The 23,981-nt window shown below is 36.9% G+C and overlaps 1 protein-coding gene across 1 annotated transcript; it reads right to left on the reverse strand.

The window, feature by feature from the left end:
* Positions 1 to 1,028: 1,028 nt before the first annotated feature.
* mcoln2 (mucolipin TRP cation channel 2) lies at positions 1,029 to 23,859 on the reverse strand. The gene is made up of 14 exons (XM_042516337.2): positions 22,145 to 23,859; positions 21,340 to 21,493; positions 19,998 to 20,171; positions 18,280 to 18,436; positions 17,873 to 17,951; positions 17,674 to 17,770; positions 17,360 to 17,459; positions 16,264 to 16,376; positions 15,736 to 15,885; positions 13,632 to 13,733; positions 13,404 to 13,526; positions 8,990 to 9,196; positions 7,431 to 7,564; positions 1,029 to 1,506 (listed from the first exon to the last, which is right to left on the reverse strand). Exons 1-14 carry the CDS (start codon positions 22,186 to 22,188, stop codon positions 1,470 to 1,472), a joined length of 1,671 nt encoding a protein of 556 aa, XP_042372271.2. The 5' UTR covers positions 22,189 to 23,859; the 3' UTR covers positions 1,029 to 1,469.
* Between the last annotated feature and the right edge of the window lie 122 nt (positions 23,860 to 23,981).

Consider the following 23,981-nt stretch of genomic DNA (forward strand, 5'->3'; position numbering starts at 1 on the left):
CAGCAGTAAAATCCTATCTTCTCCTAACAGAGAATTTTTCTGTTATTGTATTGGTACTATTACTAAAGTCAAAGAAATCAGTTCCTAAACTGTATTTAGTTTAGTTTGACACTCAGAGACAAATTCACATACAATGAACCGCCCTTATGCAAAAAACGAGTGTGTAAAATCACAGATGGGTCCATTCACCTATAAATTAAGGGTTGAGTTTTTGGAGCTGCACATGAAAACCCCCAATCATTGCTGCGTTCAATGTAGCACTCACTTCTGGTTGCCACAAATCTGCATGTTTGATTTGAGACAGCAGGCAGGCACATATTGACATTTGTTTTAGCCGGTTTTGTGTTGAAAAGTAACACCCATGTTTATCGAGTCAAACTTAACAGACAAATCTGTTGAGAGAAAAATCCTTAGGGTCAATATGATCCTGATCTTGTCTTTGAAGAGGATTTGATTTACTCTGGTCACACTTTTAACTGTTTGAGATCAAATATGAGGAATAAGACCAATAATATCACATAGGAAAGATACTGTATGGGGTGGCACTTATTGATGTGTTGCCTTATCCATGCTGTGTATAACTCTTTGTATTCGGCCCAAAGTGTTGGAAAAGTTTGAGGTAACGCCTCTGATTTTATCAAGTTAAATTACTCACGCTCAAAGTGAGAAATCGTGCTCCAGCTTGTCTCAACAGCTAAGCTTGCTTGTAGGTTTGGTGATAAAACTGACTCATACTGTATTCCTGGTTTGGTCATTCAAAACTCCCGTATTACTCAATCTCAGCTATGAAGGTTTTTAGGCATTTTAGAAAATTCTTTGGGGTTGGATTCTTTAATGGTGCACAGTGCTGTAATGTTAGTATTTTATATCAAGCTCCTGTCAGTGCTGCCAGGATGTTAACCATGCAAATACTCAAATTAGTCTCCAGCTTTGCCTGCGGACATGTGATTTTGTGTATGACTCAAAATTTGAAAGAAAAACTGAATGAGCACACTTAGCGGCAAAGACAGGAAACATACTTCCACACATACAAATGAAAAGATTCGCTTTACTGCAATCTTTACCACAACGCTTATCAAATAAATTACATCTAGCACTGCATAATATTGCACCAGTGTTTGCAGCCACAGTCAAATGTAGAAAACACTGACTCCACTTCTCTGGCGACTAAATGCACGTACAGACCTTTAAAAGGCCCAGTAAACTTCTCAACAGCATCCTGAACTTCTATAGATGCTGTTATGAAACTTTTTCTTTTTTTCAAGGTCTAGCTCTTTAACTCGAGCTCCAGTTTCATGTTCAAGAGAGGGAACTTTTGTTTGGTAATTCATATTGCACATTACAGAACTGGTTACTCTACACTGTACAGGATTTTGCTGTGGATCACTTGATCTTGAAGCCTGTATCAGACGTGTGAAGTCCTTTTCCCGGAGGTCGTCCTTGATCCGTTTTTAATCGGGAAACAGCTGTCAGCTGATCAGTATGACATCGTCACCTTCAGGAACTCTGCAATAACATGAAAAGAAGTATGAGACACCCAGAGTCTCAGACATCACCGTCTTACATACATGCTTTCTACTTTAGGTAATAATAAAGGTGCTTAAGTGATGCATCAGAACATTTCTTCACAATAAGTCAGGCAGGTTCTGTGTGAAACAGTTTTTCCAGACTGTTTGAGTCATTTGTCACAAAGGACACAGCAAACTAAATTAAGCAAGACCCATAGCTGCTTGTTCAGACTGGTGAGGTTTTGATAAACTCATGCTACATTATCGATGTGTTGAGATAATCCCAAACACAGATTGTCATAGTCGAGGGCTATGATTTGCACCAGCACAAGCATGGCTCAGGGTTCCCACACATTTTCATGGACAAACTTTTAACACTTTTCCATGACTTTTTAAGGACTCTTTTTTTCTTGCCCCACTTGTTGGGCATTTTATGAAACATATGAGATTCAAACTCTGTTCAAACATATTTGCAGCAAACAGGCAGACATGAAGGGAGAGACGGAAAGTGGGGAGGAAATGCATACGTAATGTTAAACAAAACATCACACATGGACATATATTAGAGCGTTAGGTGGACAGCTAGAGAAAATACATTTCCTGTTATGTTACTTGGAAAGTTAACCAAGAAATATTACAGCAATAATTTCATTACACACTACAAAATACAAGGACTTTTTCAAACCTTCCAATGATCTTTTCCTTGTGAAAATGTGATTGTGATATTCCATGACTTTTACAGGTTTTCCATGACCATTTTAAAAAAGACCTCCTCATCATTGTGCATTCTTTAAACTTTCTTGTGTTTTACTATATAAGAGAAACAGCTAAATTCATTCCAGTTTCATCAAATACTTGAACGATTAAATATTTTTTCCTTCATCTTTATGACCTGCCACAAGCAGCACATTTTACTGCTGAGTTTTCAAGTCTCAGACTAACTGCTGCAGCTGTTTGAGGATGTGAATGTATTTCACAGAGAACAGGAAGTTGTGTCCAATCATTCCCTTGGAGAGCAAAACTGACCCAAGACTGCAGTCCTGTATTTATACATTTGCTTCTATGCACAGCTGAGCACTCCCTTTTTCAACTCTTGTTTAAACAAAATGCCACTTTTGTCTTTTGTCTGATGAGCTGCTGTATACCATGTAATCACATATACAGTTCATCAGCTACAGCTGATACATTCAAGTCTTAAAGGAATATTTTAGTGACTTCAACCAGCTTTGTATCATAACGATTTGGATGGTATGCGTAAATGTGAACTGTGGAGAACTTCCTTCCATCCTACCAGCAACCAGATCTCTCCTCTCTCAGCTCAAATTCACCAGATGATGCTCTTCCAGCTGGTTTTCGCTGGCCCTAGGGCTGCTCAAACTACAAATATTTTTCAGCACTTTCTCAACATGGAAACAAAGAGTACAGAAGTGTATTGACAGAGAAAGATGAGAACTGAGATGAAACTGTAAAACTAGGCAGGGCTGATCAAATATAAACCAAGATTATGTTACTGTTTTGCCTATTTCTCGCCTAAAGTGCCTACAGAAACACAGTGTAGTGCACTTTTTAGCTGTATTATAAGAATTTGTGAACTGAAAGTGGGCACCACACTGTTTCCTGCATGATAAAAAAGGGGTTGAAAAACCTCAGATCAAATATTAAAACTAAGTGGCGCTGATCAAATATGTCTTCTGTGTCAAAGTGGACAAGCTTGCATTACATCACCGACCAGCAGGGGTGTTTATTGGTCTGGTGTAGCACAGTGCATTCTGATAGTTGTAGTTTTTCTACCTATTGAGCAAAAGCGAATGCCACAGCCCTTCATTACTGTTTTCTCTGGTCATGTAGCACCAATTCTACTGCTATTCTACTGCAAAGACAGTTTTATGAAAACATCATTTTTCCAGCAATAAAATACATCTTCAAGGAATGTATCAAGTCATTGTGCCAACCTTTTCCAAAAGTAAATTTTAAATCCAAGCAAAGGGTGTCTCTGGTCCTCAACTTGCTTTCCAAACAAGAAAACTTACTGCAGCAGAAGATAACAGTAGAAAGAAACAAATTACATGTAGATGAAATTTCATCCAGTAAGACATTAACTAGTGAGCTGAGAGGGCTGATCTAATTTTTGTGAGCACAGAGACAAAAAAACCCATAAAAAGGAAACTTGGTCAGTTGAGATGCTGCAAATGACTGCAATTAGAGAATCTGAGTAACCTGACAAGAGTACTCCTAATGACAACAAGTCAGCCAGCTCCAAAAAGGCCAATAGCAGTTTAACACTCATTAACACTCATCTCCACAGAGAAGATGTGTATTAAATTGCCAGTCTTGCATTTCGTTTCACTATTATACATTATAACATAATGGCTCTGTAACTGAGACCAAACTTCCTTAAACACTCAGACATCCAGAACAGAAAAACCGGATGGCTCAGTGATAGAAAGCGGCTGTGGAGCATGCAGGACAGACCGCAGAGTCACAGTGTTAATGTCTGGTAAAACAGTAATAATGGACAAGCCGTGAGGGGAAAAACTGACACTCCATACTGTAAGGAGAAGCAAAGTAATGTTTCCATCTTTAACGTATTCAGTTCTTTTCCACTGATACATTACTCAATTATTTTTGCAAACATCTGAGGCTCTGGCTTGCAGAAAATAATTGCACAATACTATACAAATGACTACAGTAGTTGCTTTTCTGGGAAAAACATCTTTTTGCCCTCAGTCATAAAATAAACTCACGTTTTTTTAAAGTCAAAGGATGGTGACGGCTACAGAAACCAAACCTGGTGTCTATTTTCCTGGTCCAAACAGGGAAACTGAAAAATATATTACAGACCTTTTTACCAATCTTGCAGAACCAATAGCCAAAGTAAGACACCGCAGTCTGGTAATGCTGATGCTTTTCATTATAACTTCCTCGGTTTGGTAGAAACAGACAATAAAACAGGAAGTGATGACTTTTAACAAGCACCAGGTTGTGCATAAACTCTTCGCCACAGTTTCAGAATGGATGTGGAGAAATTAAATGTTGCATTTTTCAGACATATTAGGTAATAATTCTCATAAATGACCTCTGATAAAACGACACCTCTGACAAAACGAGGATAAGTAGCAGTGGTGAAATGTAACTGAGTACATTTAATCAAGTACTGAACTTGTATGTATGAATTTGAAGTAGTTGTACTTTACTTGACTATTTCCTTTTCATGCTACTTGATACTTCTGCTCCATATTGTACTTCTTATTTCGCTACCTTTAATAAATTACCCAACAGTTTATAAAATTCTTCCTTTTTAAATAATTTTGAGTTTTTGTGTGTGTATTTTAAAGATTCCTCTGCACTGGGTACTTTTACTTTTAATGCTTTAAGAACATTTTCCTAGTTACACTAACTTTCTTTAACTTCGGAACCAAAGCAGGACTTTTAGTTGTAACAGAGTATTTTCACAGGGTGGTATTAGTACTTTCACTTAAGTAAAGAATCTAAATACTTCCTCCACCATTGATAAGTAGTGATGAAGAAAGAGAGGACACAATAAAACCACACACACTTGAATACACCAGAGAAACTGAGTGATTTTGTGCTGCACAGGAGTTAAACTTGCACCACAAATCACAAATCAAATCACTCTTCCTAACTAACCACCGAGTTTTGACAAAACTTGACTGAGTACTGAGCGTGGCCTGTTTATTTGGAAGGCAACGCAGCGAGGAGGGAGCGACGGCTGGGGGCTGAAGGGGAGTGGAAGAGGGGGGTGTGGGGGTTCTTCCCAGTGCACAGCCTCAGTTTCTTCGGTTCCTCTGTAATCAGCCCATCACTGGGTGTGTCCACATAGCTCCCACCACTAATTTCATTGCTCTCAGACCACGTAAGACCGAGCCAAACCACAGCGTGGAGGAAACTCCAGTCTGCTGCCTGCTGATGATAGAGATTGGCTCATAGAGAAGGAATGAGCAGAAAACAGGGACGTATAGACAAATGTGATGTCTTGCTGTAGCAACAAGGTATAAGCAAAGCAAACTTAGCTTTCTACTCAGAAATGTTTGAGCCATTTCGCTAAATAGGGACAAGAGTAATGTAACACAGTTTTGCTTCTCTACATATTTCTAGCGCTTCAGTGATAGGTTGATTAATCAGATTGACAGAAAATTAAGCAGTAACTATTTTGAAAATAAATGAATTGTTTAAGTAAATCAAGATCAGAAAAATAGCACTGTTGGTAAATTTGTCACTGAAACTGTACCTGTTAATTTATCACAACTTTTTTTTTTTAATTGCATTTTAACTGGATGCTGAGTCATTTGTGGTGTGTGGCAGTTTTATTCTCTGTTTGTGTTTGTTGTTTGAAAAATGTTTATGCTGCCTTCTTTGCTAGGTTGCTCTTGAAAAAAGAGATTTTTTTCAATCTAAATGATACTTTTATCTGATTAAATTGAATATGCAATAATAATAGATACATTTTCAAGGACATATAGAAACAACTGATGGTTTCTCAAACTATGTGAATTTGTTGGTTTTCTCTATTTTACATCACTGTAACGTGAAAATATTTTGGTTTTGGACTTTGGGAACTGTGAAGAACATTTGTATCTAAAGTTCTAAAGACAAAATAATCAACTGAGAAAATAATCGGCAGATTAAACAAGGATAAAAATAATAACAATTATTAGTGGCAGCCCTACATCCTTCCTATCAAAATCCAACAATGAGAAAGACAGATGTGCAGAACATTTCCAGCAACAGCAGAAAAAAGAAAAGCTCTAAAACTTAAAGGAGCTCTATGCAAAATTTAGAGCAAACAAGTTGTCTGCATATGGTTCTCAACATGGTGGCTAAGCAGGCAGCAAGCAGGTAACAGTACTAACTCCATAAACAGCGCTAAACAGCAACAGCACTGACAAAGCTAACTGTGTTAAACAGGGAGGAACCTGAGTGTGGATGTTATGGTGTGTTCACATGCAAGTTCACGCCAGGCAGTGCGATAGACGTTAGACGCAACACATGGACGCAATGCGTTGGATACAAAATGGCACCACGCTTCTGCATCAAAGTTGTCCCAATATTAGTGGTAACCTCTGTATGAGCGCAGTGCAAAGTGACTGTGCTGAGCTAGCCAGTGGGATCCACACATGTACCAACATGCACATGCTGCCGGACCAGCATACCACAGCAAACCACAGAGAAGCTCAGATTACGGCACACACAGGGTCAGTGTGACTTCATCTCCTGCTCAGAACACAGAAATTATATATTTTTTAAAGATATCTTTGGGGGCGTTTTTGCCTTTAATTGATAGGACAGTACAAGTGTGAAAGGGGGAGATAGAGAGGGGGTGACATGCAGCAAAGGGCTGAGGCTGGAATTGAACCAGCAGGCGCTGCGACAAGGACACAGCCTCTACACAAGGGGCGCCCGCTCTACCCACTGAGCCACCAGGTGCCCCAAGAAAGGCTATTTTAACGCTCTGAATGTCACATATTCAACTTTTAACAGGATAATTAGAGTGCCTACTCAAAAAAAGAAAAAATTAAAAATCTTGATCAAACCACTCGGTTGAAGTATATCAGAGCAAATTCTAACAACAATGGAGACGCCGTTTCCTAAAGCTGTAAAACTGATCAAAAAAAGGAAAAATTCCCGTAGCCTACAAACAATTCTGTGGAGTAACAAGATGAAACCCCAAAAGAAGAAATTACTGAGCAGGTTGTTTGAATCCTAAATAAACTGTGACACAACAAGCACAGGAAAAAGAGTTTGAGCAAGGCGTTCAAACAATAACACCGCTCATGTTTCATTGATGGGAAGTCATGTTTGTTCAGCGGAGCGTCCAGGTGTGATGTGTGTGTGCACTAGGGTGTGTGAGTACATATTAAATATTATCAAAGCATCATAACATGACTGAAAACACGATCATACCGTTGGCAGCAGCACAACATAGAGTGTGTGACGTGAACGTCTGTCTGACTGCTCTCCTCTACAACAGGAAAATCTTTCTGCTCTCTGAGGAACTTCTGCAGGTCCGTCAGCGGGAATCCATCCTTTTGGAAGCTCTGTAGTTGAAAACAAAGAAATGCAAACATGTAATTCAAAACACGTTCAAAATTGCATAGCAACACCTTTTTTCAAACTTTCGAGGCTTATTTTAATTCCATACCAGATAATGAGGAAAAATCTAGACCAGGGTTCCCAACTAGTGATTCGCGGTCCAAAAATGGGTCAAAAGTCCATTTTGAATGGACTGCAAGTTTGTGAAAAATACCTTTTATTTTGAGGTAAAGTGAATTTCCAGCATATAGCTTTTATTTTGCAGTGCAGTAGAGTGAGTGAGGGATTTTTTTTTACTTGGCCTTCTAACATGCTGTGCCTTTGCAGTGGTCTGGAAAAAATAATAAGCAATTTTTTGGTGCCCATTGGAAATTTTACAATCCAACAATATTTTCTGTTTTTTACTGTTTCTTGCTGTGATAAATGCTGTCTTTTGGCTTTTTTAAAATTTTGGTTGGCATGTTTTCTTAAAAATCACCAACAATTTCTAGAGAAAAATAAAATAGCTGTGAAAATTGAAAAAAAAAAAATAAAATAAAGACAAAAAATGTACAGGAAAAAAATGCCAAAAGTTTATTTTAAAAATATCCTTTATTTTGAAGGGAAATCATTTTAGTAAAAAAAAAAAAAAAAAAGCATGATTTCTTTCCTACAGAGGTTTGGGCTAAGCCCCCAGTGTTCTCAAATCATAGAAAAGCCACTGGTTTTAACTAAATGCACTTCATTATTGCACTATGTTTTATTTCAGTGTTTTTTATGCCTATGATTTATTTACATTTTGTCAAATAAAATTAAATATTTTGTAATTTCTCTTATGTGCAGACTTTGAACTAATAACAAAGGAAAAATCTGGATCCAGTGGCTGGACCAATTGAGAATTATTGATCAGGATAACATGGAACAATCAAAATAAAGAGAGCCCTCTGTAGTCATGTACCAACACAGGACATCCTGACTGATCGCTCTCAGAGGGTGAGAGTAGGCCCCCACATCTCCTCGGCTCTCAGCCTCAACACTGGCTCCCCACAAGGCTGCGCTCTGAGCCCCGTACTCTTCACCCTGAGGGTGAACTACATTTTGTACTTTATTTTTATTATAGTTTTAGTTTTAGTTAGTTAGTAATTCTTATTCATTTATTCATCAAGCTTGCCCTTTAATGTTTTTTGCACTTGATGAGAATTGCATCCAATTTCGTTGTACGTGTACAATGACAGTAAAGATATTTTATTCTATTCTATAACACATTTGACACATGGGAGGGTTTAGAAATTGTCATGCAACTAATCAATCAATTAATTAATTGTAACAGGAATAGTGTGAAATATTTCTCATGGATTTCCTGATACTGAACTCCCTTTCATATGCTTTAAGTCATATCTATAAAGTGGTACAGATTTCAGCTTACTAAAACCGAACCAAAGCAGTAGTACCTTGATGGTCTCGTAGGCGTCGGTGATGAGGGCGATGAAGAGCGACAGCACCATGTAGATGAACAGGGAGATGAAGGAGTAGAGGTAGGCCCGACTGAAGAGCCACACCAAAGTGTTTTTGTCCTTCAGCTGGGCGAAGGTGGTGAACATGTCGTCCCCATTCAACAGGGAGAACAGGCACTCTGCTACAAGACTCAGGCCCTCAAACTAGAGACATGGAAGAGAGGACGTTAGATTTGATGAATATTAGAAACAGTTAACAAGTTTTGAAATGAACACGATAGCAAGACAGAAAAATATTACTGCTACACTTTTTTTCTCAGAACATTTCAATTCATAAAAATGTAATGCAATAAAGTGGAACAACACAAGAATAAGTACTGAACATGCTACCTGAACTTTATTCAATACTCGTAGAAGCTTATGTTTGTAGCGTCGGCTTTAAAATACTTCTTGTGTGAAGAAACTCGTCTGTCACTGTGTTAAGATGAAACTTTGGTCCATCCTTCAACAAAGATAGTCGTTAACTTTTGAAAATTTTGGGGGACCTGCTTGTAAATGTCAATAGAGAAATTTCACTTTAAACTTTAACAATTAGTTTGTTCAGTTCTTAAACGCTTACTAAATGTCATTTTAAGAAATGGTAATGTAACACACAGTAAACATGCCAAACCTTTTTGACATGCAGGCATCAAATTCTTTTAAAAAAAAAAGTAAAGCTTATCAGCTGAAACATTAAATATCTTATCTTTGTAGTGCATTTACCTGAATAAAGATTAAAAAATGATTTGCAAAATACTGTATTCTTTATATCTATATATCTATATATATATATATATCTATATATATATATATATATATATATATATATATATATATATATATATATATATATATATATATATATATTACACAGGTTCCCAGTTTCTTTTTTTTGGAATTTGGGTTGTAGTAACAAGTGAAAAAGGTTGGGAACCAGAAAACCACAAGAAGATGCAAAAGTACTCTGAAGTGTATCAAAAAAAACAAGCTGAAAAACTATATTGTGTGTATATGCTGTACATTTTTCAAAAACGGTGGTACAAACAAACACAGAGTAACAAAGAAGGAGTGGGTGCAGAAGACTGACAGAAGCATGATGGTTAATAAAGGTTGACCGATGAAGACCCAAAGGCAAACAAAGAGACAGACGGCTAAAAGGGACAGCCTTGAAAGTCAGACATGAACGTTATGAAAGAAGTTCCCCAGAATGTGATAGCATCTAAATACAACATCCCACTGCAACAGTATGGATCCCAGCACTTGAAGACGTGTGGGATGGCAAGTCCTAGAACATCCTCTGTTTATTCCTTCAGTAAATACACAGAGGATCCTGGAGGGGCTGACGACACACGACAGGGGACTGCCCCAGCCACCGCAATGTAAATATCGTGACCAAGTCTCAGTTGACTGTAACGTTGGGCAAACAGGGAGCTGAAACCTGTTTTAGTTCCACTGCAGGCATAACAGCACAGTCACTTTCACTTCGACTGAAACTGTGATTAATGGGAGAGTAATGCTATGCAAACTTTTCTCATATGGATATGGAAGAATAAGAGCACTTAGCAAGTAATCCTGTGCACCATTTATGTAACAATCGCTGTTATTTACAAATTAAAAGCTGTAAAAAATTATTTAAAAAGCTTCATTATTGGATATGATTCGCGAGCAGGTGATCTAAGCCCACAACTTATTTACAGTAGTAACTCCTCTTCACTTTAAGATTATCAACAACTACATTTGGTCAGTGAGACATCATTCAGCCTCCTGCAGCTGATCTCACTCTATCTCACATCTGTATCTCCTACAGCACGAGTGCTGCCTTGTTTAGACGCCCACCGCTGCTCAGACTTCCGTAAATAATTTATCTTAACGGGCGAGGACCGCTAAACACACACATATTTTCCCTGATGGCACTTGCACTTCGAGGTTATCCCAGTTAATGCGACTGTCTAAATGAGTTGAGGCTGTGGGTCTTCCTTGTATACAAATGTCCCCTGATTACAGTTAAAATATCTGCTGACTTTTCATTTTAGAAGCCACAAAAACAACCTTAAAATTATTCTCTTTTTTATTTATTTATTTATTTAGCTTATTTTATTTTAATATTTTTTTGTTGTGAATATGTTTTTCTTTTTTGGCTTTTGCCTTTATTAGGTAGGACAGAATATTAAGTGAGAAAGGGGAAGAGAAAGGGGATGGCATGTAGTTAAAGGCCTTTTGTATATGGGGCACCCCATGTCTGTCCCCTTATTCCCGATCACCTCTCTCTGTCCTCTGTCTCATAAGGGGAAATAAATATTAGTGTGAAAAGATCCTGTGTCTCAGTTTGAGATTTTCAGAATTTAGTTGTAAAGGCAGAAAGCTGCGCTCGGTGAAGCTGGAGGTTTTATTGACAAGACCTATACTGATACCTAGTGGTGGTTTATTCAGTGTCTTTAAAAAAATACAAGTAGATGCTGGGCAAAGGAAGCCATTTTTGGAGTTTCCTCAATTTGCAGGACATACTGATATCAGAGCAGTTCAAAATAAATAAATAACCATGAGCGAAAGTCTGATAAAGTTGCACTTTTGTGAAACAATTTTGAGAAAACCTGAATCAAAGCAAATAATAATCTGCATTCTTTCTTTTTAAGCTCCAGTATGTAGGATTTAGGGGCATCTGTTGGCTGAAATATAACATTCATAACTATGTTTTTATCAGTTTAATATCACCTCAAACTAAGAATCAATGTGTTTTCTTTACCTTTGAAAGAGGTGTTTGTCTTCACATATGGAGCAGGTCCTCTTTCACGCAGTTTGCCATGTGTTTTTACAGTAGCTCAGGACAGACAAACATTGCCTACTGCAGTTTTCAAGCGCACTTAGCAAACAAAAGTTTCACCTCTGCAGATGCAACAGAGTTAGAAATAACCTCATTATGATTTTTTTTAAAGTGATGGGCATGTCCTTTATGTGTGCAGATCTGTTGCCACCTGGTGGGTTAATAGCGCAACTGCACAGTCAGGCTTCCTTCTCTGCACCTGAGGTGGGTGTGTGCAAGCTACAATGCAATCGCTATTTCAATATTAAGAGCTTTTAAGTTGTTCTTATCTGTCACATGCATTTTGACTATAAACACTACTAGAATTTAATCTGAAAGTTACAGACACTTACTTGCAGAAGTAGTAACTTTATCTATAAGTTTCACTTGATATTGAATGTGGTTGCTGGCTCGGTCCCAACCATAATGTTTGATACAATTTCTGACAGCAATCCTTCTACTCTCTGTTACACAGACCTGAGTGCTTGCAGTTGTCTAAAACACTGTTGATGAAGACTGTGTGCTGCAGATCTTTATATTATAATAAAGAGTAAGCCCAAGTGAGAGTCAGTCCTTTGTGGCCGTGCCATCTTTCCTGCACCACAGACATAAGGGGAAAGATCCATCATTGCTCTGCAGATAGATACTAATGGTTGAACAAGCTCACTGCTAGATTAGGGGTCGGCCAATATTTGTTTTTCAGGGCCGATACTAATTATTAGTAGTTAATGAGACCAGTAACCAATATTTGAAACCATATGCATTTACAATAAAAATGAAACTCTTCTGTCAATATTTATAATTTGGAATACAACAAACTACAACACAAAACTTTGTTTGAAGGCCTTTCTCAGAAACTTTTTTTTATAAAGTCAAGCAAAAATTTAAATAAAAATGATCAAATAAAAATAGCTTCCTGAGGATTTACAAAGTAAAAGTTCCTCTCATGCTGACACTTTCTTTGCACTTTTTAATCAATTAATTTTATCGACGATCATTAAAATAAAATTCCAATACAGACAATCAGCAAAGTGCCAAATATCAACCCAATATTCAGCCAGGCCAATAATCTGTCAACCCCTATGCTAGATGCCTCTAAATCCTACACACTAAACCTTCAAATAGGGTAAATGTGGTACAGAAAACCGTGTTCATTTATAGTGATGCACATTAATTAACATTTTTTTTATAATTAAGAGAATATGTTTTATAAATCCATCATTTCCCAGTTAACCTAAAGAAATCAGCGTAGTTACCATGAATACTCACTGGAGTCAGTCTGCACAGATTGTGTTCAATCACAGATTGCTGTTTCAGCCAATTTCAAGATTTGCAAACATACATGTTTGGGAACTCTGTATGCAACTTCATTCTTGTAGCCTCAGCAGTTTAGCAGGAAGAGGTGGAGTAACTAGATACAGCCTTCATGGTTCCTCTAATTTCTCACAAACGTGACAATAATAGCCGAGTAGCGAAGAGATTCAAACCAGCATCTGCCCCACCATAAACTCACTTCTCTAATCTGTGACCTTTCACATCCTCTGCTCTCCTCAAACCAGCTAAGAGAGTTACCTTCTCATGGTATGGCCCCAATACGATCCACCCACAGAAGGTGTAGCCGAGGTAGATCATGCCGGCACAGCAGCAGAAACGCAGGACCTTGGGGAAGGCTGCTTTCATCGTTAAAATTAACACCTAGATGCACAGAAAGTACGGAGACATTCATTCAACAAGTCCTTGTTAGACATATCATGAAAGAATGTGATTACAGAGGTTGAAAAAGACAAATGAAAGACTCACATTGTATTTCTGGAAGTATCCCAGGTACCTGATGACGCCGACCCACACCAGTAATGTCGACGTTCCCAGGAAGATACTGCACACATCATAACTGGTCAGACTCTACAGGAAAGGGAAACAGAATCAGGAAGAGCACTAATTGTTTGCTTGTAGTCTTACTGAGAAATCAGGCCTCATTAAATCACAGTACAGTTAGCTAATATTTAGCCTCTCTTGCACCTAACAGGTTAACACAGAGTCAGGATGAGTTACGCAATTTAAAGCTACACAACCAAATACTTTATTGCAGCAGACCAGTATAATTTGGGACCCTGATCTGTGTAGATTATTTTATTAGGGTTTAAAGTACAATTAGGAACTATAACATCCTGTAAATGTGTGACTAAGGTATGACATAATGTGACATGTTGCTTTTTAGTTCTCAGGTAAAAAATATCTCACTAAGGACATTTTGCACGAAACATTTACAAGAGTTTGGAAGGAAGCTGGTCAAAATACAGTAAAACCCCAGTCAGATTCTTTTTAGAATATTTTTAGTTTTTCGTGCTAGAGAGTTTAAGCTGACGGGCAAGAATAAAGGACTTTGTGATTTTGCTTTTATTTGAGAAGTTACAAGAGATCCAAAAATGGCAGATATTGTGAAGGTACAGGTATTCAATACTGGAGAAAGACAGTTGATTGTTCTGTTTTTGTTCTCACTGGTTTTATAAGGCGACATCACATCAACCCAATCCTGGCTTCTCCCCACTGGCTCCCTGCTTGGTATAGAGCTGATTTTAAGATTTCACTTATCACTTTTAAAGCTCATCTGAGTGGAGCTACATAGTACATAAGACACATAACAGAAATTTTGATCCCATATGAGCCAGTTCGCAGCCTTAGATCCTCAGATAGTGCCCTTTTGGCAAGAATGTGCACATCCATAAAAACACTGAAGAAGGTGCTGGAACCACATTAAAGTCCAAACATTGAACAGAGTAAGGTCCGCACACTTCAGCTCCCTTTAGTTTTGTGAGTATCTCATTAAAAAAACCTGTAAAGGAAGCTGAAGCGTGCGGACCTTCCTCTGTTCAATGTTAAATCAAAAGATGACCGTATCACTTCTTAAAACCAGTTTTTATAGACATGTTTTAATGTAATGTCAACTTTATTTATTTTTTATTAATTTTACCTATTTTATTTACAGTATGTTTTATTTATTTTATTTCCTTTTATTTGTATTTATTTTACTGCTTTTATTGCTTTTGTTGTTTTTGATCCATTTGTTTATATTAATTTGTATTGACATTTTGCATTCTGCCTCTTGTATTACTTTATTTTATCCTAAGTCTACACTAGTTTCATCGACAACAATTTCATGCCATATAAATAATTTTAAACATTATTATTATTATTATTATTATTATTATTATTATTATTATTATTATTATTATTATTATTATTATTATATCAAATACAGACAATACTTGAGTTAGAGTTAGAGTTACTCTCTCCAGAGTTACATACTGCACTTATACAGCAGGAAAAGAGCAGGTGGAATTAGTAACATTAATGACGCACATTTCCAGACAGAGTGATCCTTAAGAGCACACTAAAGTGTGGAGTGGAGTGTGAATAAATGAAAAGCTTATTTCTACTTCTGTGAAGCTTTGCGTAAACACTCAACATTGTGGTTATGAACAGGACAAGTAGTCAGGTTAAAAAAAATAGGTCAGATCTTTAGAGTGTCCACACTGACATTTATTCCCTCCAAAGTCCAGCAGACACCGAGACACTCCCAGAATTTTATTTTATAATTGCTGCATAAACCACAGGATGTAAAAATCAAAGGTGATGCCCTGCACTTTGCTCCACATCATTATGATGCTTTAATTATTTCATTTTTATGCCCGATCTGATAAGCTTTATTTTAAAAGCACGGAAAGAAATAAGTTATTTTGAAACTTTCTTAAACACATACATTCATGGCTCTACTTTTGTATTTCTTTGCCAAATGACATGTGGTGAATCTAATAATAACTAGAAGTTTGTTTTTTTTTTAAAAAGTCCATTTTGGCCATATACAGAAAGCATCTCTAAGACAGAAGTGCATGATTCAGTTTACCTTTGCTTGTATTTCCATCTTCAATATGGATCCAACTATCGCCATGAGGTCACTGACAATGACGAGCACATACCAGCCGTTTAGAAACTCGCCCTGGTCATCCTCGCACACTTTACGATTGTAGTTCTCGTAAAAGAATCTGGAGAATCTCTGAAAGTACAAAAATGTAAATTCAGTCTCTTATAGGAAAGAGAGTGTTACAATTATCACTGATGACTCAATGTAAATTTGAGAAAGACATTATCATGCCAGCAACAAAATGTCAGCAGACTGTGTTGCAAATGCAAGATGAATTCATCCATATGTCTACATGTGATATAAATGGTATTTTAGATATCAGAATAATTTGAATGTTTTGTGCTTACTGTGATATCTGGTTTTGGGAGAGTAAGTTGATAAAAGACTGAAACGTTCTGAGCAACAGAAGCTAAATAAAGAACTACAGACTAGAAACAAGAAAGACTGACAGAGGGAGAACCAGAGAGAAAAAATACAAATAATTGTTGTATCTGACAAAGAACAGCTGACCTGGAGTAACCTGACAGCTAGCACGATGGAGCGGGTGCACAGCACAGCCGAGGTGAGGCAAACAAGAATGACGAAGCCGTCAAACACCAGCAGATAGTGTGTGTTCTTCTGAGCTGAAACAGAGACAGTGTGTGTGTGTGTGTGTTTATCTTTTACAGAGCTCCCTCACACTCCTACTGATAACTCCAGGAAAACGCCTCAATAACGGTCAACAGTAAAAGGCATTTACATTTTTTGGGCCAATAGTTTCTGTTTTCAGAAAAATACATACGTTGGAGATAGAATTGAACATCATCATATAAAAAAATTAATTGTAGATAATCACATAGAAAAATTTGCAGGCCACCTATCACATACCACTGTGTGGTTCTTCCTTTAAACTTTATAACATTAACACGAGGGCTGCACAATATATTGTGTTTTTTATCAAAGCAAAAGATAGCAATATTGCACTATGAATATAGTTAGAATGTATGAATTTTCCCTCCCCCAACAGAAAATTTCTTTCAAGTGATGTATTTTACATCATTTGGTGGAGTTTCGCTGGCCGAAATGCAATCAAACAGTAAATCTAGGCAATGCTGATCGAACAAAAAAATCAAGAATATATTACTGCACCACAAATTTCATATCTAAAATGTTTCAGAAACATATTTTAATGTCCTGTTTGTGAACAAGAAGTGGGCACCATACTGCTTCCTGCACAGTGAACACAGAGGCTAAAGAAACTGAGATCACAAAATACTTCTTTAGACTTGTGCTGCCGTACTGCTCTGCACGGTTGAAGAAAGTGCAAATGTCACAGAGGAACTGGTGCCTTAAAAAAAAAGCACCTGGCAATATTTTGGATACAGTAGAAACAGCGTGGCACAAACAAAGGTGCTGTGCAAGTCTGACTAAACACCTGACAATAATTGAATATCTGCTTTATTAAAAGCAAGTAATATAATTATCATAATATCTAATACTGTTATTGCATATCACATATTTCCTCATATTGTGCAGCCCCAATTAATATGCATATGTGAATATTAGAAATATGAATGATACACAGTGTCTGCACTCTTGTCCATGAGGTTAAACAGCTACAACTTACCTGTCCCAGATATCTTCCAGTCTCGACATGCATAGCTCTGAGTGTCTGTATCCAGGAAGATTTTCACCTTTCCACTGTGACACTGGTTGTCAAATGTTATCTAGGGGACAAGACCAGGGAAAGCAGATTAATAAAACAATTAGATAAGATAAGTACTTCAAATGCTGTGTCAGCAATAAGCTTAAAAGATGAAACTGGAAAGTTGTCAACACACCTCTCAGTGATGGAAAGTATCAAAATGTTCGCCAGGATTTCACCAGTTTATGTGCTTTTCATTTCATTCAGAAATTACTGAAAAAATGTCAGAACCATACCGTAACGTTGAACAAATAGCAGTCAGGTAACTCCCGCGAACGCACCGTCTGCAGGTTGATTCCTTTCAGCTGGAAGGTTATTTTGATGTCAACTAGCCTGAAAGCAAAACAGTGGATTTTTAAATGTACATTAGAAGAAAAAAGTGAATGATGAGTGTTGGCTGCAGCCATATACAGAACATTACTGTGAGCTGTGTACCTGTAAAAGTCCAGATCAAAAAAGGATGAATTCTGGGTTCTCCACTGGTTTACAGTCTTTGGATCATGTGAAATACAAACTGAGAGATGAACAGAGAAAATGAACACCGCCACTGAGATCTTGTATGTTGTTTCTCATAATATTGGTGATTTAGTAAATCAGGTTCTACCATTATAAAGCTAACCTCAATCTGTTGAATGCACTGTGTGTCTAGAATAAACTTTTTTGGTTGTTTTATGCATGAAATATTCCTTTTCAACAGGCAATCAAACAATAATCATGCACCGTGACATAATACATGAGAAACTAACATTACAAAGGTATTTTAATGTTGGGAGAACTATTTAGAGCAGAATAAGAACTAAATTGTGTTTATTTAAAAAACAAGAGTAAATACTGCTTCTCACCTTCCTCTAGCTGGGCGTCTATGTCGTATGCCTCTTCTGACGACTCCACGCTGCCTCTCTTGTAATACTCTTTACAGATTTTGAGCGGAAGCAGCTTTTTATCTTTATCTTCAGCGTAACTGATGGGACCCACGGAGAGCCGACCCAGCTGGCTATACTGTAAACATCAGAAGCCACAGGTAAAACAAACTGTATCAGGGTGATTTACAGAATATTGCAGAGAAATACAAAGCCCACTCAAATATGTAATAAAATATAAGTGAATAATTAGAATCAGCAATCACTCTGATGCCAAGCATAGAGAACTATAGAGAGTAGAAATAAGTACCAGAACAAAGTATGTAAAAATATAAAATATAAAATATCATAATAACAAAAAACAATTAACAAACAATAAATATATAACAAATAACAAATTATAAATATATATAATGTGCTAAGTGTGTACAAAAGTGTGTAAAATATAAATCTTTGTGCCTTATGCTACAATGCAATATATAAAACTAGTGTGTGAAGTTAGAAATTCAAAATATGTGTGTGATGCTACAATGTACAGATATATAAATGAGTAAGAGGAACAATGAGAATATATACAATGCAGTATGTGTATCATTTTAAACATAGCACCAACTATTGCAGTTAAGATAGTGATATAAAGAAATGGCACCTAAAAACCCTATTGCACATCTGACATGAAATGAATAAATCATGGAATTTTAATGAGTGTCAGACAGTCTGAAGGAGAAGTTGAACAGTTTGATAGCCACAGACAGGAAAGACTTCATGTGGCGCTCTGTGATGCGAAATGTGAAATGATTTAGGTGAGGCAAATAGACCAAAAAGTTGATCTTATGACGGGATGTGAGGTGACACACCAGATATTTTTTGTTTGTTTTGTTTTGTCCCCAGTTGTTTACATGAGAAGAGGTACAAACTTTAAGTATTACTAAATATACTCACTATGTATGTGTGTTATTGTTCTGGGTCTGGCAGGGCTGGTACCTGATTCTAAATAAAAACACGTCTTTATTCCCCGTTGACACACTTTTACACTTTTACTTTTGATTGTATTTCTTTTTTCCTTTTTTATACAACATATAATCCTGTAAAACCAAATAAAAAGAGGTTTAAGTTGAAAAAAAACCCGCAAGATATTACATTTCATTTTATCGCAATACTCAAAACATCGCAAAAAGTTTAAACCAAAATAAAATTGTATCGTGAGGCCGCCGATACAAAAGATAAAAAATTTGCTTTTTTGGCTAACTCTGGCATATTTCCAGAAACGTTACTAATATGCCCTGTCGATGTCAGATAAATAGCATAAAGAAATAAAGAAAAAAACATTTGTGCTCCCTTCTCTCGTTGATTTCTCGGATCGCAGCTGTGCCTAAAACCACAGGTTTGTAGTTGCACTGATGCAGACTACTACTGCTATTATTTTAGTCATACTTCCACTATTGTTATAAACATATGATTATTTTTGTCGCATACATAGAATATAATGGTTGTAACATATATAAAACAAATGAACCAAAGCTTGTTGGATCTTTTGCCAAATGTCAGTGCATCAGCATCATCAGCTGTCCATATGCAAATTTCTATCATCTCTTCTATCCAGCCCACATGACATGAACGCCACATTACAAACATTTCATTTTCAATCACATAAGAAAAGCAGCGGGTGTGGGAGTGTAAGGTGAGGGGGTTGAACTTGCCTGATCCAGCACATGAAACAGACTGTCGTAGACACTTTGTTGGGTGTAGACAGCAACACTGTAATCGTCCTCATCCACCCCGCTGTAGTCCTTCAGGAAAAGGTTTTTGAGGGCCATCGTGTTCTCCTCCTTATAGGACACCACCAGCTGGTTGTTGAGGCCGAACAGGATGAGCTACGGAGGAAACAACAAGGAGAAAGTAAACATTTCATGCAGATGCTCACTGAAGGTAACTAAGTACATATATTTCCATATAGTATTATACTTTTTGGACTATTTTCAGAGCTAAAACAGTAACTTTTTTTTATTATTTCACTTAAAGAGATTTTTTGAAGTGGGGTTGTGTGATGTCCTTATTCATGATCAGTGCATTATATACAGTAGATGTCAGGTGGGATGCCCCCCGGTACGGAAAAGAAGGCTGGAGTCTGACGCCAAGCCCGCCATTAGGGGAGGTCAAAGGGTACAGCTGAACCTGCTCCACGGCCAAGGGGCAGAGTTATATCATTGCCGATATAATTTATGTATTTTCAAGATAATTTTTTAAATATTATTTTTTATTAAAACACATTTTAACTTATCATCTGATCTGAATTTCTCAACTTACAACACTGATTTGGACTGGCATTTTAAAGATTACACACAACAACAGACTTTCTAGATTGAAATGTTTTCGTTACATGTAGCTATAACTTTTAAAGTAGTCATTTTACTTCTCAAGTAAAATATCAACAATAGTTGTAGTGTAATATTTCTGTTTGATTTTTTTTAAACTTTTCCCAATACTAAAACAAAACAAAAAGGATTTTCTTGTGCAACAAGAACAAATAACTACAGATTCCTTCATTGTCCACATCACAAACAGCAAGAGGAGCAAGGTTCAGACATACGGGTGGAGTTCACTTATTTCATCATCTGCCCTTTCAAAATAACACAGAGGTTATATAAGACCCCGTTTGTCTCCCCATGTTGTCAAAATGTGTCAACACAAATATCAACATTAATTCATTCACAGTACCTGGGTCAAACACTGAATGTAAAAAGAATGATCTGTATGTTGCACTGCATCCACTTTTCATAATGTCTGATGTGATCTGTAGTGTTTTTAGTAAACTTGTGTTTTTGTTTGGTTAAATGTTGTTTTATGTTTTTACATTTATGTAAAAAAGTTGGCGTCTAGGGATGCAAGACAAATTTCAGAATTTCTTTCTGTCATTAAAGTGAAATCTTATCTTCTTTAGTACACACGACTACATGCCTTGGACAGATTATAGTTCCAGGAAGCATTTTCTGGGTGGATCTTCTTTCCCTATCAACAGTAATCCCCCTGTAAGCTACATACTTGTGTGGTGATCATGATGATTTTCAGAATCTGCACCACAAGTTTCCAGGGTAACTGTCGCCGGGTCCGGTACTTCTCACAAGGGCTCATGAAGTAATACCTCAGGTCATCTCTCAGGTTCTCCTCTTTAATAATGTCTTGTGTCGTGACAGAGCTGAAACAAAAAAAATACAACAAAATGTAAACTCGTGCAAGACTCAGGCCAAAATCTGATACTCAGAGTGCAAAAAAACAGAAGTGAAAGCAGTGATTTCATTATATTTTACTTGAGCAATACTGTTTTTTTTTTTATCCCAGTGCACCAGATTGGTCATCTTCAACAGGAAGGACTCCGTGTACTGAGCACACTGCCTGCATTCATGCTGCTGCCTGGGTTTAAGTCCAAGGTTAGCTCAGGGAGGGCACTTTCTATATTTCCCCAACAGTTTGTTGCACTCAGACTCTCCCTGACTGAGTACAAAACTCCTTTTTAACATTTTGGGAAATTAATCTTTACAGTTGTTGTTGAATTGCACATTTTTCAGTTATTTTCAGCTGGATTTATTTATGGTAAATACCTATCAGGTCGTGTTAGGAGGAAGAAAATAACTGGTGCTGTTGTTTTAAAGGTAAGACAACAATATCTAGGCCATGTAAAAAAAAAAAAAAAAAAAAGGCTTTCTGCGCATTTTGGCGACTAAAAGCGATGTTTCAGTTTGACCATTATATTTCAGAAATATTTTGAAACTATTTAGCAAGTTTTTAAAGGTAGAAAAAATGCGGTACAGCTAGTTTTGAACACTGGTTATTTAAATAAACACCTTACCTGACTGAGTTGCTCCTGTCCAGATATCGAACCAATAATTCCATGATTGATTATCCACGTGGACACACCAGTTAATCGAGTATGTTGTTAGGAGGCTGACAGACAGACACTCAGCACAGAGGAGTCCCTGCGGCTGGGTTTTCTGAGACACCACGCACCTTCCAGTCAGCCAATCAGGAAATGAGTTTCAGGCGGCGCAGAGGTTCTCAACGCACGGTCCGGGGAGCCGCCAGGGGTCGCCGAAAGGATGGAAATAGGTCGGCAAAAAATAGAGAAAAAAAAGTGTTATAATAATAATAATAATAATAATTATTATTATTATTATTATTATTATTATTATTATTGTTGTTGTTGTTGTTGTTGTTGTTGTTGTTGTTACTATTACTATTATTGTTGTTGTTGTTGTTGAGATTGCCAAAGAATGACTCTATCACATAAATTTCCACAGAATATGTTGTCCTTACACAAAAATATGTAGTCTCTATTTGTTTCCTAATTGTTATTATTTGGCTTTTCTTTTTAAGGGGAGGCACTAAAGGTAGTTAGGGAAAAACTTTTTCTCTTTTTTGTGATCAGCTTTTTATTATTTAGTTTCAAGATAGGCATATAGGCTAGGATACACAGCAAGGATATGTGTGACACATAGCAATGCATGAAAAAAAAAATTCACCTGTAGTGTCTCCCCTCATTTTATGAATAACATTCTGGCAAGGAAACACTTTTATTTCATTGGCTTAAATATTGTTATGTTTAAATATGTGGAGTCTAACAAGTATTGGAATCAGCCTGTAAAGCTTTTTTTTTTTTTTTTTAAGTTTTCAGCATGTAAACTCCCCAATGGATGCTACAACTCAAGGAAAATACCAATGAAATGAGCTCAGTGTCCTCATTGATGGCTACAGCTGTGGTCACAAGTTACAATACTGACATAATCCACTCCCAGGTCATATTTAACAAACAAAAACACTCTTCAGCTCGGGTTTTGGTTAACATCTGTTTGGGGCCATGAAACTCTAAAGAAAGTGTGGGTTGAAACTTTAACATTGTTATTCTGTAGAAATAGAAATGCAGCCTGTGACATATCAACACTAAATGTTAAGGTGTAACTTTGCCCTTGAACAATGTCTGTGGCATTTTATGTGCAAAAATCTGACATAAATCTCTTCAAGCTTACCAACTATTACACTTCCTTTTCTCTTTTTTTTATGTCATTTTTTGCACAATAGTGTAAAACTGAGTTCCCCATTCTGCATACATTTTGCACACATGCGTCAAATAAAAATATCTGAAACAGCAAGCATGACGCTCAAAGGAAGGATGACAAGCTGTCCAACTCAGAGCCAAAAAACTCTACATGCACATTCATTTCTAATCTAACTTAAAAATTACAAATGAGGTTATGGTTTCCTTCCATCTCCTTATCCCTTCCCAGTGCAGTTTTCATTCTGGTCACAGACAACACTGCTTGCTGACTTTGTGCGCACAAACGGCTGTGAATGCAGTGTCAAATGAACACTGAAATTGTCTTCGATGATCTTACTGGTATGTTTAACAGAGTTTTCATGTTTGAATGAGATTTGTGGATATTCTTAAAGGTTATGCAGTTTTATTAAAAATCAAAACCTTCTTAAAAGCACTGTGTCTCTGCTGTGTCTTCCTGGTGTTCAAAGGGTTGATGGGTGAGTGTTGTGAAAATTGGACAATTTATTCTGCATGAATCCAAACATATTCCTGATGTCTGCTGCCGGAAGGATGTTTGATTTTAGCTGAGTAAGTGCAGACTGAATAGATTCACTGTAATTAAAAAACCTGTTTTGAGAATTGCATATTAATGTAA

Source organism: Plectropomus leopardus, chromosome 5 (genome assembly GCF_026936395.1).
Source record: "Plectropomus leopardus strain MGB_pleo_1.0 chromosome 5, ASM2693639v1, whole genome shotgun sequence".
Classification (NCBI taxonomy): domain Eukaryota; kingdom Metazoa; phylum Chordata; class Actinopteri; order Perciformes; family Serranidae; genus Plectropomus; species Plectropomus leopardus.

Excerpts from the sequence above, each read along its gene's own strand:
- mcoln2 (XM_042516337.2), bottom strand. The coding sequence starts at position 22,188 with ATGGAATTATTGGTTCGATATCTGGACAGGAGCAACTCAGTCAG. Across the intron at positions 18,437-19,997 it reads TGTTTCATGTGCTGGATCAG|TATAGCCAGCTGGGTCGGCT; the intron begins GCAAGTTCAACC and ends TGATGTTTACAG. Across the intron at positions 1,507-7,430 it reads ATGTTGTGCTGCTGCCAACG|AGTTCCTGAAGGTGACGATG; the intron begins GTATGATCGTGT and ends ATGTTATTGCAG.